A 13,230-nucleotide genomic window follows, 5' to 3' on the forward strand; every position below is an offset into this window, starting at 1 on the left:
ATTGTTCGGGGTTTTAATCTGAAGCCACACTTTTAATGGATACACATCTGAGAGAATAATTCTCATTACTTTTGACAATACCCACGTTTTATCGATAAATTCATTGCAAATCCCTTCAAAGAAAAATGTGGCATGACTAACAGCTTTACACTTTAGTGAAGAAAAGAGAACGTGAAGAAAATAATTTGTGTTTCATTGTACAGTCGAGCTCCATTATTGCAGATTTATGAGATGTGCCAAGGAAGCTTTTCTTATCTCAGGGCTTCATCTAATCAGGGCTGGTCGTACCAGCTGACTCGAATGGGGATTCAGGCTGGACCAAGGAAAACATGTTTGTTGCTGCAGCACTTGGTCACAACAAGAGTTTGCTGTAATGAGGCAAGACTAAAAACACAGCCGCACTTCCTTAAAACTGAAAACTGCCATAATCAACACCAAGAGATCCTAGGCCAGCCACAATTAGAAGTTGTCGGTAGTATATTGGATTAGGACACTTTATAAACCCACAAATAACTACTCGCTTCATATACCATCAGTGTTCGATACAGTCCCTGATCAAACAACATCCTTGAGATCACACATCTGCCTTCTCAATGTTCACAGTATAAGCACAGTGTTTAATTCATAAAGTTAATAAAAAGTTATCCATTAAATCAACCATTGCCTCTTCTAATTAAAAAGGCTTGATAATGTTTGATCTTATTGCGGTCACTAAGTTGCAAGAGGGGGTCCCATAATTGTTTAACAATTGTTAGAGTGCACAAATGTTCTCTGCTCAATTTACCCAGAACAATGCTGTACCTCCAGCTGCTGATTTAAGCTACCTCTAGCAGACAAAGTGTTAATGATTGCAACATTTAGCTCTGCCCTGAACTTCCCCTCACAGTGACTCAAAAGAAATAAAAACCTCATAGAGGCAGCATTGCACTCGATTATTATCCAGTCCCTCACACAATCAATCGAGTGAGGTGCTGAGGGGCATTTCATTGAGACCTGTTTCGAGAAGCTCAGCGCAGGGGCAGTAGTTTAAGGGGGGAGTGTTTCTGTGTGTTGCGGGGACAGTGGGGGCGGGTGTTTTATTTATTGGGGCGGGTGTTTTATTTTGTTGGGGGGACAGTGAGGACGGGTGTTTTATTTATTGGGGCAGGTGTTTTATTTATGGCGGGGGGACAGTGGGGACGGGTGTTTTATTTGTTGGGGTGACAGTGGGAATGGGTGTTTTATTTGTTGGGGGCAGGTGTTTTATTTATGGCGGGGGGACAGTCGGGGCGGTTGTTTTATTTATTGGGGCGGGTGTTTTAATTATGGCGGGGGGACAGTCGGGGCGGTTGTATTATTTATTGGGGCGGGTGTTTTATTTATGGCGGGGGGACAGTGGGGATGGGTGTTTTATTTGTTGGGGTGACAGTGGGAATGGGTGTTTTATTTGTTGGAGGCGGGTGTTTTATTTATGGTGGGGGGGACGGTGGGGACGGATGTTTTATTTGTTGGGAGTGGGTGTTTTATTTGTGGCGGGGGGGACAGTGGGGGCGGGTGTTTTATTTGTGGCGGGGGGGACAGTGGGGGCGGGTGTTTTATTTGTGGCGGGGGGGACAGTGGGGGCGGGTGTTTTATTTGTGGCGGGGGGGACAGTGGGGGCGGGTGTTTTATTTGTGGCGGGGGGACAGTGGGGGCGGGTGTTTTATTTGTGGCGGGGGGGACAGTGGGGGCGGGTGTTTTATTTGTGGCGGGGGGGACAGTGGGGGCGGGTGTTTTATTTGTGGCGGGGGGGACAGTGGGGGCGGGTGTTTTATTTGTGGCGGGGGGGACAGTGGGGGCGGGTGTTTTATTTGTGGCGGGGGGACAGTGGGGGGGGGGTGTTTTATTTGTGGCGGGGGGACAGTGGGGGGGGGGTGTTTTATTTGTGGCGGGGGGGACAGTGGGGGCGGGTGTTTTATTTGTGGCGGGGGGGACAGTGGGGGCGGGTGTTTTATTTGTGGCGGGGGGGACAGTGGGGGCGGGTGTTTTATTTGTGGCGGGGGGGACAGTGGGGGCGGGTGTTTTATTTGTGGCGGGGGGGACAGTGGGGGCGGGTGTTTTATTTGTGGCGGGGGGACAGTGGGGGGGGTGTTTTATTTGTGGCGGGGGACAGTGGGGGCGGGTGTTTTATTTGTGGCGGGGGGGACAGTGGGGGCGGGTGTTTTATTTGTGGCGGGGGGGACAGTGGGGGCGGGTGTTTTATTTGTGGCGGGGGGGACAGTGGGGGCGGGTGTTTTATTTGTGGCGGGGGGGACAGTGGGGGCGGGTGTTTTATTTGTGGCGGGGGGACAGTGGGGGCGGGTGTTTTATTTGTGGCGGGGGGGACAGTGGGGGCGGGTGTTTTATTTGTGGCGGGGGGACAGTGGGGGCGGGTGTTTTATTTGTGGCGGGGGGACAGTGGGGGCGGGTGTTTTATTTGTGGCGGGGGGGACAGTAGGGGCGGGTGTTTTATTTGTGGCGGGGGGACAGTGGGGGCGGGTGTTTTATTTGTGGCGGGGGGGACAGTGGGGGCGGGTGTTTCATTTGTTGGGAGCGGGTGTTTTTTGTGTTGGGGGCGGGTGTTTCATTTGTGGCGGGGGGACAGTGGGGACGGGTGTTTCATTTGTTGGGAGTGGGTGTTTTCTGTGTGTTGGGGCGGGTGTTTTATTTGTGGAGGGACAGTGGGAGCGGGTGTTTTCTGTGTGTTGGGGCGGGTGTTTTATTTGTGGTGGGGGGACAGTGGGGGCGGGTGTTTTATTTGTGGTGGGGGGACAGTGGGGGCGGGTGTTTTATTTGTGGCGGGGGGGACAGTGGGGGCGGGTGTTTATTTGTGGCGGGGGGGACAGTGGGGGCGGGTGTTTTATTTGTGGCGGGGGGGACAGTGGGGGCGGGTGTTTTATTTGTGGCGGGGGGGTCAGTGGGGGCGGGTGTTTTATTTGTGGCGGGGGGACAGTGGGGGCGGGTGTTTTATTTGTGGCGGGGGGGACAGTGGGGGCGGGTGTTTATTTGTGGCGGGGGGACAGTGGGGGCGGGTGTTTTATTTGTGGCGGGGGGACAGTGGGGGCGGGTGTTTTATTTGTGGCGGGGGGACAGTGGGGGCGGGTGTTTTATTTGTGGCGGGGGGGACAGTGGGGGCGGGTGTTTATTTGTGGCGGGGGGCAGTGGGGGCGGGTGTTTTATTTGTGGCGGGGGGGACAGTGGGGGCGGGTGTTTATTTGTGGCGGGGGGACAGTGGGGGCGGGTGTTTTATTTGTGGCGGGGGGACAGTGGGGGCGGGTGTTTTATTTGTGGCGGGGGGACAGTGGGGGCGGGTGTTTTATTTGTGGCGGGGGGGACAGTGGGGGCGGGTGTTTTATTTGTGGCGGGGGGACAATGTTGATTGGAAAGCTGAGTGTTTTGGCAGTGTTGTGACTAGTAGCAGTTGGCACTTTTTACACTGTTTATCTGTTTGTTCAAGGAAAACACACAGAGCATAAATCAGAAGTGAGCAGCAGTAGCAGTCAAGCAATGGGCCCAGGACAATGCCGGAGTACAGCACCCGAGGTTAGCATTACACATTCTTTATTCACTGTTTTGCAATGCCAAAATCTCATTATTTAGATGCTAGAAGGCAGACACGCCAACCTGGCCCGACAGTATTGTGTTGGGTATTCCACGGTTTAATCATACGGGTATGATTTGCAGTACAAACCTCAGGAAGGCCACTCCCTTTCTGTTGTACATTCAGATCAGATCATTCAGAGGGATGTGTTTGAAAGGAATGAATCAGAAAACATCACATTCTATCACAGTCTCAGCTGATAAGGTTTTATTTGCTTCAGCTTGCAATTCATCCCCCCACACGCCACACTCCCCTTCCTGGTCCCCACTGGTGCCTCTTTGCTGGTTCCGATGGCTCTGTTAGCTGGGAGGGCCGGGCAGACTGAACTAAACCTCTCCTGACTCCTCCATGTCTGCAAGTCAGCGATGCTTTGCGGCTTGACTGGTAGACGATACAATTGGATGAGGTGAGTGTGGAGCTGACTGTTCACCTTCCCCCTTCCTGAGCAAGATATGGGCCCTGAAGCCTTGCAGAACTGCACCTACCCACACAACCAGTCAAAGTTTCATTTCAAACACAGGTTGAGAATCTAGTGTTGTTCAATTTGCTTCAATAATATAACAAGCAATATCAGTACATTTTATATCACTACCTTAATTTTATTTTCCCTCCAAGCTTCTCTCCTGCCATCACTGATTCGTGATTCCCTGGCTGGTACCCTAGTATTGTGCCCAACTGTTTCTCGAATGTGAGCCCAGATAACCAATGTTAGCAGGACTATTGCACCATAGAGAGCATTGCAGCCAATGCCAATCTTGTCCTTGCCTAAAATCCATATTTTCCAGCAAGAAACACTGGGATGGCAAAAAGGAGAAGGAATCCTGGATGATTTTTGTTCAATTTCCGAGCTGAATGGCATCAAGGCAGTCGTGATGCTCCAACCTCTTCCTTAATCATAACTGTCTATCCTTTTCCTCATTAGTTCTGGGGGAGTCAGAATCGTGCCCTGTAATATGACACAGAATCTACGTCCTGATTGTGAATCTGAGATAATGTGTAGTTGGGCAAGAAACTGTACACTTAGCAATTTAGAGCTGAACTTATTCAGTTAACAGGAGTAAATGGATGAGTGAGTGAGTGAATGAGTGAATGAATGAATGAATGAGTGAGTGAATGAAGCAGGTGGAGTTAGAATAGGTTTGTTTTGTGTGTTTTGTAAATATTTACTTAAGAGAAATATTTAATTAGCAGATATTGACTTAAGTGAAATTGAAGGCATGTGATTTCCTGAGAGGGACACATTATTGGATTATCCATTGCACCACATTCTGTTTTTAATAAAACCTCTCTCACTACTCAGAAGCTTTGTCAAGTGCCAAAAGTATCCCTAGTAAACAATACTTAATGATAATGCCCCCCTCACATCATTCATAACTGAGTAAATATTGAACCAATAAAAATGTTTTCATACTTGGTCTCAAAACTACTGCCTAATCACATTGAATGCCCTTTAGAAACGCCCTGAGTTCTGAGATCTGATAGCAAGGCGTTGTATTTTTCACATTAACAGAAATTAGCTGTGTAATATTAGCGTACAGTACTTAGCTAAGAAAGGATTTACTTTTTCCTCTACTTTGAAATAAATGGGTCAACAACTCGGTTAAGGTAGAGGACAAAATGATTTTATTTGCAAATGTTAAGTGTCTGCATGTTAATATTGCAAGGTTGTGATTTCTAGGCTGTAGTTGATTAAGACCACTTTGAACAGTTTACTGTCAAACGCTTGCTTATCCAACCTATTCCCCAGTGCTGTGCAGGAACGGGGATTTTGGTAATTGTTTTGATTTTTGGCAGGAAACATTGTGCCTCTGACAGACATTCGTGAGAGTGACAAACAGTAAGTTAAGAAAACTTTAACTTAGCATATTGGCATTTTAGAAGACACGCATAATGAAGATTTTAAAAAGCGATAGAGAATAACAACAAGTTTACAGATTGCTTTTAAATCCCATTATTGTGCAAACACTAAATGCCTAAGAGGTTTAACCTAAAAGTGTGACTGAGGACAAACTGCTTGTGACCATCAAACTGCTTTAGGCCCCAAGGTTTGAGCAACCAGCAAGAATGCCTGTACGTCAGATAAATATGATGGAATTTTGCTTGATTTACCACTGCAATTCTCTCACATAAAACTCAGGCTCTGCATAGCAAGGGGCCAAAATGCCACTGCTCCCACAAACAGCAATATGATAATGACCAAATAATCTGTTTCAGTGATGTTGTTTGAGGGATAAATATCAGCCAGGACACTGGGAGAACTCCCCTGCTCTTCTTCAAATAGTGTCTTGGGATCTTTTATGTACACCTGAGAGGGCAGAGGGGGCCTCTGTTTAATATCTCATCCAAAAGATGGCACTTCTGACAGTGCAGCACTCCCTCAGCACTGGGAGTGTCAGCCTGGATTATGTGCTTGAGTCTCTGGAGTGGGATTTGAACCCATGACTTTCTGACTCATAGAATCATACAATTGTTATAGCATAGAGAGGCAAGAGTGCTACCCACTGAGCCATGGCAGCAGGGACTGTACAAGTTTTGTTTACTTAAAAGGGGGATTATTACCGCTGCAGCTTCCCTGTATATTGCATTGACTTGTTTTGTCATTGCATCACTTGCATGTGATGTCATTGAGATACGAAATGGCCGTGGGGTTTCCTGCCGTGAAACAGTTAGGGTTCCCTCTGTAAGCAGGTGATGTCAGTAAGCCAGTGTCTCCTTTGAGTTGCTTGCACTTTGAATTTTAACTATGAAAAAAGTCATTTAAAAAAAAAGATGTTTTGAACACTTCAAAAAGGTCAAAATATTCAAGTGAAGTAAATGAACGAATGAGTGCAGCGGCAGTGCAAAAATCTCCAAAATTACTTTGTTGTAATGAACCTGTATTTTGAATGGGATATTGTATGGATCTGATTTGAAATCATTATGAAATGATGGCTAGATAGAATTAAAGGGATGTGAGAGGTACTTGTCAGGATTGGTGTTTCACCACTTATCTTTAGGCCTTTTAAAGATACACCAATATATTCTCCTCTATTACCAAACTGTCAATGGTTCGTAATAACCATTTAGTAGAAGAGGTTTTCTTTTAACTTGATACATGCAGGAAATACACTGCAATTGTCTTTTTTCCTGGACTATTCTAAACTTTGTTAAAATAGTTAAAAACTTCTAAATCAAAACCAGGAGGGGACTGGGAGACTGGACCGGTTTCAGCTTGAGCCTTTCTCCAATGTAATTTGGGTTTGAATCCAGCTCTGCCTCACGTGGGATTAAGATCTCTAGTGGCTGCCTGTGGGGGTTCTGTGTGTACTATTTTTGGGTCGTGTCAACTTATTGTCTAATGGGCATGAGTTAAAAACACAAAACGGCCCATAATTTACTACGATAAATATGGTTGCTGAGAGTACAAGGATGAGTTGTGTGGGATGTAGGAACATTGGCACTGGTGAACTAATGGTGCTTTTCTGAATGAGGGGTAAGGCACAGCAGGGAATGGCTTTATCTCAGTGCTGCGTGTAGCAAAATTGTTCTTTATAAATGTATTTACAATTTTGGGACACCTGGTGCAGAGAAGAAACCTTCTCCCACTGGGGAACTCGAGTCTGGATCTTTCCTCTTTAGCTGATTTGGGAGTGTTCGTGCCCAGCTTGTCTGTGGAAGGCATTGACTCCTTGCTGAGGCTCCTCGCTGATACCTTGTCCAAGCAAAAATTATTAGCCTGAAAACTATTCACCCTGGGGGTCCTCACAGGGTAGCCCAATCCTTGTCCACACCTGGTGTTCACCTCAGCATACTCACTGAAGAGGCTGTTGAATAGTGACCAGGAGCAGAGACCTTTTCCCTCCATAGCCCAGAGTTGCAGAGGCTAGTCGTACCACCACTTCACAGAATCATACAGCACAGAAGGAGGCCATTCAGCCCATCATGCCTGTGCCAGCTCTTTGGTGGAGCTATCCAATTAGTCCCATTCCCCTGCTCTTTCCCCATAGCCCTGCAATTTTCACCTTTTTAAGTATTTATCCAATTCCCTTTTGAAAGTTACTATTGAATCTGCTTCCGCCGCCCTTTCAGGCAGCGCATTACAGATCATAACAACTCACTGCTTAAAAAAAATTCTTCTCATCTCCCCCCTGGCTTTTTTGCCAATTAACTTAAATCTGTGTCTCTGGTTACCGACCTTCCTGCCACTGGAAACAGTTTCTCCTTATCCAGTCTCTCAAAACCCCTCAGAATTTTGAACACCTCTATCAAATCTCCCCTTAACCTTCTCTGTTTTAAGGAGAACAATCCCATCTTCTCCAGTCTGAAGTCCCTCATCCCTGGTACCATTCTAGTAAATCTCTTCTGCACCTCTCTAAGGCCTTGACATCCTTCCTAAAGTGTGGTGCCCAGAATTGGACACAAAACTCCAGCTGAGGTCTAACCAGTGTTTTATAAAGTTTACCACATGGCTGTGATCAGCAACTCAGTATAAATCAGCAATGGCCTGGGTGTGTCAGCTGCTCAAAGCCTAAACTAGCTGAGCCATTCGGCCTTTTTTGGTGCATCAGTAGGGGAGGGGTGACACTGAGTATCCCCAGTGTCATCGAATGGAAACAAAAAACATTAAGTCAAGTGCCCTAGGGCACCACAAATACTATAAATAAACAATAATAACAAAAATAAACCTCAAACAATAATTAAATCATCATGTTATTATGAGCATGCAGGATACAACCTGCACCCAGTGGTGCCCACCAGTCGTGAAAGGCCTCACATGTACCAGATGCTCCTTCTCCAGGGCCATCCAGGAACGGACAAGATCGTGGAAGAGAGGCAGGTGGAGAGCACACTCCCCACGGACTGCGTCCAACCTGCACCCACAAATGGCCACCTTGGCCAGGCCCAGGAGGAGACCCACAAGGAGGTCCTCTGACTTACCCGTCCCCCTCCGCACCGGGTGACCAAAGATCTGGAGCGTGGGACTGAAGTGCAGCCAAAGATTGAGGAGCAGCCCCTTAAATAATGAAAGAGGGGCTGCAACCTCTCCCACCGGATGTAGACATGGGACAAGCACTCCTTTGGGCCACAAAAATCACATGCAGCCTGGGAGTCTGTGAAGATACTTACAAAACCTATTGCACAGGAGTGCTCCGTGCAACACTCTCCACCCCAGATCCCCATTTGTGCAGGGGAGGATTCCTGTGTAGAGAGCCCTCCGCCAGATGGGGAGATGATACATGTCTGGACGGGAGGCTGAGCCATTGGGGAGCTGCCTGCTGTTGCTTAATTCTGCTGTTGGATGCCAAAAGCGGAAGGAGAATTCCATTGCTTACCATTGACATCTCTCATCTTCACACGGACAAACATTCAAGGATACTTCAGATTTAGGGCTAGAACCTACACTTCCAACCATATGCTAATATTACAGTAATGCTAATTATTTGTTTAAGAGGATTATAAACTAATTTCATAATGAATCTTTATTACGATACGCAAAAAGATGGCAGCTGAATATCGCGACATTTGACAGTGATTTTGTAAGTCTGGAGCACTGGAAATACTGCAGACCAACATGCTGAATCAGGAATGGGCTGTTGTAAGTATGAGAATTAGGTGATAACAGTGCGTTACTTGCTGCTAAACAAACAACATTATGAAGATGTCACGATGGATATCAGTGCTAGTCAATTATATATTAAAAAATCAAGTTTTATTTTGTTCCTGAAGTTTGAAGTTTTCTCAAGTTCAAACGTGATTTTTAAAAAATTTAACTTTACCTCTTTACTGAATTTCACTCATAAGGATATGATATTACAGGAATTATCTGGGTCTGTTGAACGAGAAATAGACAGTGGTACATGTATGTACTTACACGTGCACACACACACACTCACACACACACTCACTCCTGCATGCACTCACTCACTTGCACGCCCACACTCTCACACTCATGCACACACTCACTCATACAGTCACTCGCACTCACTCAAACACACACACACTCACTCAAACACACACACACACTCAAACACATACACTCACACATGCACGCACTCTCGCACTCACTCGGACACATGCATGAACTCACGCATAATCAGAGGAGCAATGCAGTACTGAGTCCTCACAAACTTCATTAAAAAGGGATTCTACAACTTTTCAAAGTGTATTTGAATGAAGCTCATGTACATCATTCAAAGACTGCCACAGAGATGCAAACTTTCATTAATCACACAGAGTGCTAGAATTCCTATATCTGCTTCATCTGAAATGTCAGTGCTATTGATAAAGAATTTCCTTCCAATCCTAATGCCGGTGCTGTTGAAAGTGCTAAATAATACTGCCCTTTGTCAAACAAAAAAAAATCAGCTTGTTTTATTATACCAAGCCGTTGCTTGCACCTGAAGCACCAATGTAAAGCAACTTTATTTTAAAACTACATTTAAAATTTGCTGTGCATTTCCCCCGGTAGTTGGAAGATTCACATCTGGTCCTAAGTTGCAGGGGAGATGATTCTCCGCGTGTGTTGGTAAGCAGACACAATGACATTTGCAAAGAGCAGTTTACCCACCCTGAGAGCCAGTGCAAACCAGAGTGAATTCCACCACAGAGCTGGGCTTCCAATTTCATCAGAAAGGTGGGAATATTGCAAATGACATGACCAGATCAACTGTAAATAGATGATAATTTGATTGACATCTGGGAAGCTGTCACTGTCTGAGCAGCCCATAACCGGGAACATTTACTCAGAGCAGAGGCAGCTTTCAAGCAAATCACTTTTTGTCCAGTGGGGCTTGGCCAGATTATAATTGCATGTCCTCCCCCTTCATTGTAAATTCCCTCTTACCCTTCACAGCGGTGCCTCGTTTGAAGGCAGGTTGTCTCCTAAATATTCACAAATGTTCTGCGTTAACCCCTTTTTGTGTATCGGTAGTTATCTGCCTTAACTGTTCAGACGCTTAGTTCCTTGTGCAGGTTGTGAAAGGCAAAGATGTTTCTGTTGAGCCTGCAATTAAAACCAGAAAGTGGCAGTCGGAATATTCTAGTCTAATTCAGTTTTATATTTGCTTCTCCCTGGAGATCACAAGGCTGCATGTGGGAGGGGAGGGGGCGAGAATGAGAGAGGTGAGGGAGAACGAGAGGGGGGAAGGCGAACGAGAGGGGGGAAGAAATGGGGTTGATGGTGCCTACAAGGTGCAGAATGAGACAGGCTCGATGGACCAGTTGGTCTTTTCTTGTCCTTTTCGTATGTACTCCTGGCTTCTACCTCCTTTAGTGTCAGCCCGTGGCTCAGTGTGTATCACTTTTGCCTCCAAGTCAGAAGGTCGTAGGTTCAAGTCCCACTCCTGGAACTTGAGCACAAAATCTAGGCTGACACTCCAGTGCAGTACCGAGGGAGCGCTGCACTGTTGGAGGGTCAGTACCGAGGGAGCGCTGCACTGTCGGAGGGTGAGTACTGAGGGAGCGCTGCACTGTCGGAGGGTCAGTACCGAGGGAGCGCTGCACTGTCGGAGGTGTAGCCTTTCAGATGAGACATTAAACCAAGGCCCCGTCTGCCCTCTCAGGTGGATGTAAAAGATCCCTCGGCCCTGTTTTGAAGAAGAGCAGGGGACTTCTCCCAGTGTCTCGGCCAATATTTATTCCTTAACCAACATCACTAAAAAACAGATTATGTGGTCATTTATCACATTGCTGTTTGTGGGATCTTGCTGTATGCAGTTTTGGCCACTGCGTTTCCTACATCACAGCAGTGACTACACTTCAAAAGTACTTAATTGGCTGTAAAGCGCTTTGGGATGTCCTGAGGTCGTGAAAGGCGCTATATAAACGAAAATTCTTTCTTTTGGTGCTCCAAGGGATTTAATGCCACTGCATGTGATGGGTGGGAACTCTTCTGAGATCAGAAAATCTCACCCACCGCACACAGCAATATTCAACCCACTTGAGCAGTAATAGGGGGTAAGGGCTGAGACCAGTGCTAAAGAGGGGGAGGGAGCTCAGAGTGGTACTGAGGGACGTGGTGAAGAGAGTGCCAGTGTGAACTGGAGAGAGGGGACAAGGCGAGTACAAGTAGGAACTGAGGGATGAGATGGGAAGATGAGAGCCGGAGGGCGGGGGTGGGGGGGTGTTCCCTGTGACAATTTAAATTAAACAATTTTCAAAGCATTTAGGACTTAGCCACAGAATAGCTCAATGAAATTATAAGACAGGAGGGAAAATCACTGCAATTGTTGCCATGTGTATAAGTGATGACCTGCAGTTTAATCTGTAACAAGCCCATGTTCCACTGCACTTTCAGTCTAACACAAATTATAGGCCTAAATTGGGCCTAAATCTGAGTTACTTCAAAAACGCAAAAGCTGATGAACTACATTAAAAAAACAGCTCAACTTTTGCTAGTTTACTCGGGTTGGCAGATGTGAGGTTGCTGCATGTATACATGGGCTTCGTAGGTCCTACTTTAGCAGCAGTAGTGAGACAGTGAAGAAGCTGAAAATGCAAACTTGAGCGATCTGGTTCTATTTTAAAAATAAAATTTCAGTGGACTCCAGAGTTAGGAACAGGAGGAGGCCATTCAGCCCCTCAAGCCTATTCAGTCATTCTATTAGATCATGGCTGATCTATATCTTAACTCCATTTACTCACCTTGGTCCTGTAACCCTTAATCATAGCACCATAGAAAGGTTACAACACGGAAGGAGGCCGTTCAGCCCATCGAGTCCATGCCAGCTCCATGCAAGAGCAGTCCAGTTAGTCCCACTCCCCTGCCTTTTCCCCGTAGCCCTGCAAATTCTTTCCTTTCAAGTACTTATCCAGTTCCCTTTTGAAGGCCATGATTGAATCTGCCTCAACCACCCCCTCAGGCAGTGCATTCCAGATCATAACCACTTGCTGTGTGGAAAAGTTTTTCCTCATGTCACCTTTGGTTCTGTTGCCAATCACCTTAAATCTATGTCCTCTGGTTCTTGACCCTTCCGCCAATGATCACAGTTTCTCTCTATCTACTCTGTCTAGACCCTTCATGATTTTGAATACCTCTATCAAATCTCCTCACAACCTTTTCTGTTCCAAGGAGAACATGCCCAGCTTCTCCAGTCTATCCATGTAACTAAAGTCCCTCATCCCTGGAATCATACTAGTAAATCTCTTCTGCACTCTCGCTAAGGCCTACACATCTTTCCTAAAGTGCGATGCCCAGAACTGGCACCGTACAACCCAGTTGTGGTTGAACTAGTGTTTTATAAAGGTTCATCATGACTTCCTTACTTTTGTACTCTATGCCTCTATTTATAAAGCCCAGGATCCCGTATGCTTTTTTAACTGCTTTCTCAATTTGCCCTGCCACATTCAACGATTTGTGCACATACAACCCCAGATCTCTCTGTTCCTGTACCCCTTTTAGAATTGTGCCCTCTAGTTTATATTGCCTCTTCTCATTCTTCCTACCAAAATGTATCACTTCACACTTTTCTGTGTTAAATTTCATCTGTCTTGTGTCCGTCCATTCCACCTGCCTGTCTATATCCTCTTGAAGTCTATCACTATCCCCCTCACTGTTCACTACCCTTCCAAGTTTTGTGTCATCTGCAAATTTTGAAATTGTGCCATGTGCACCCAAGTCCAAGTCATTAATATATATCAAAAAAAGTAGTGGT

General features: G+C 46.2%; 1 protein-coding gene across 3 annotated transcripts in view; it reads left to right on the plus strand.

Annotated features, from left to right (window-relative positions):
* bnc2 (basonuclin zinc finger protein 2) overlaps nt 1–13,230 on the plus strand; it is a 539,145-nt gene that overhangs the window by 55,057 nt on the left and 470,858 nt on the right. For 2 of the 3 annotated variants that reach the window (XM_067983466.1, XM_067983467.1), the window contains exon 2: nt 3,455–3,540. The exons of the other annotated variant lie outside the window; for it this stretch is intronic. In XM_067983466.1, the coding sequence (XP_067839567.1) occupies nt 3,505–3,540 (36 nt within the window). In that variant the 5' untranslated portion in view covers nt 3,455–3,504. The remainder of the gene's footprint in view (nt 1–3,454; nt 3,541–13,230) is intronic. 3 annotated transcript variants of the gene reach the window in all.

This window comes from Heptranchias perlo, chromosome 4 (assembly GCF_035084215.1).
Source record: "Heptranchias perlo isolate sHepPer1 chromosome 4, sHepPer1.hap1, whole genome shotgun sequence".
Lineage (NCBI taxonomy): Eukaryota > Metazoa > Chordata > Chondrichthyes > Hexanchiformes > Hexanchidae > Heptranchias > Heptranchias perlo.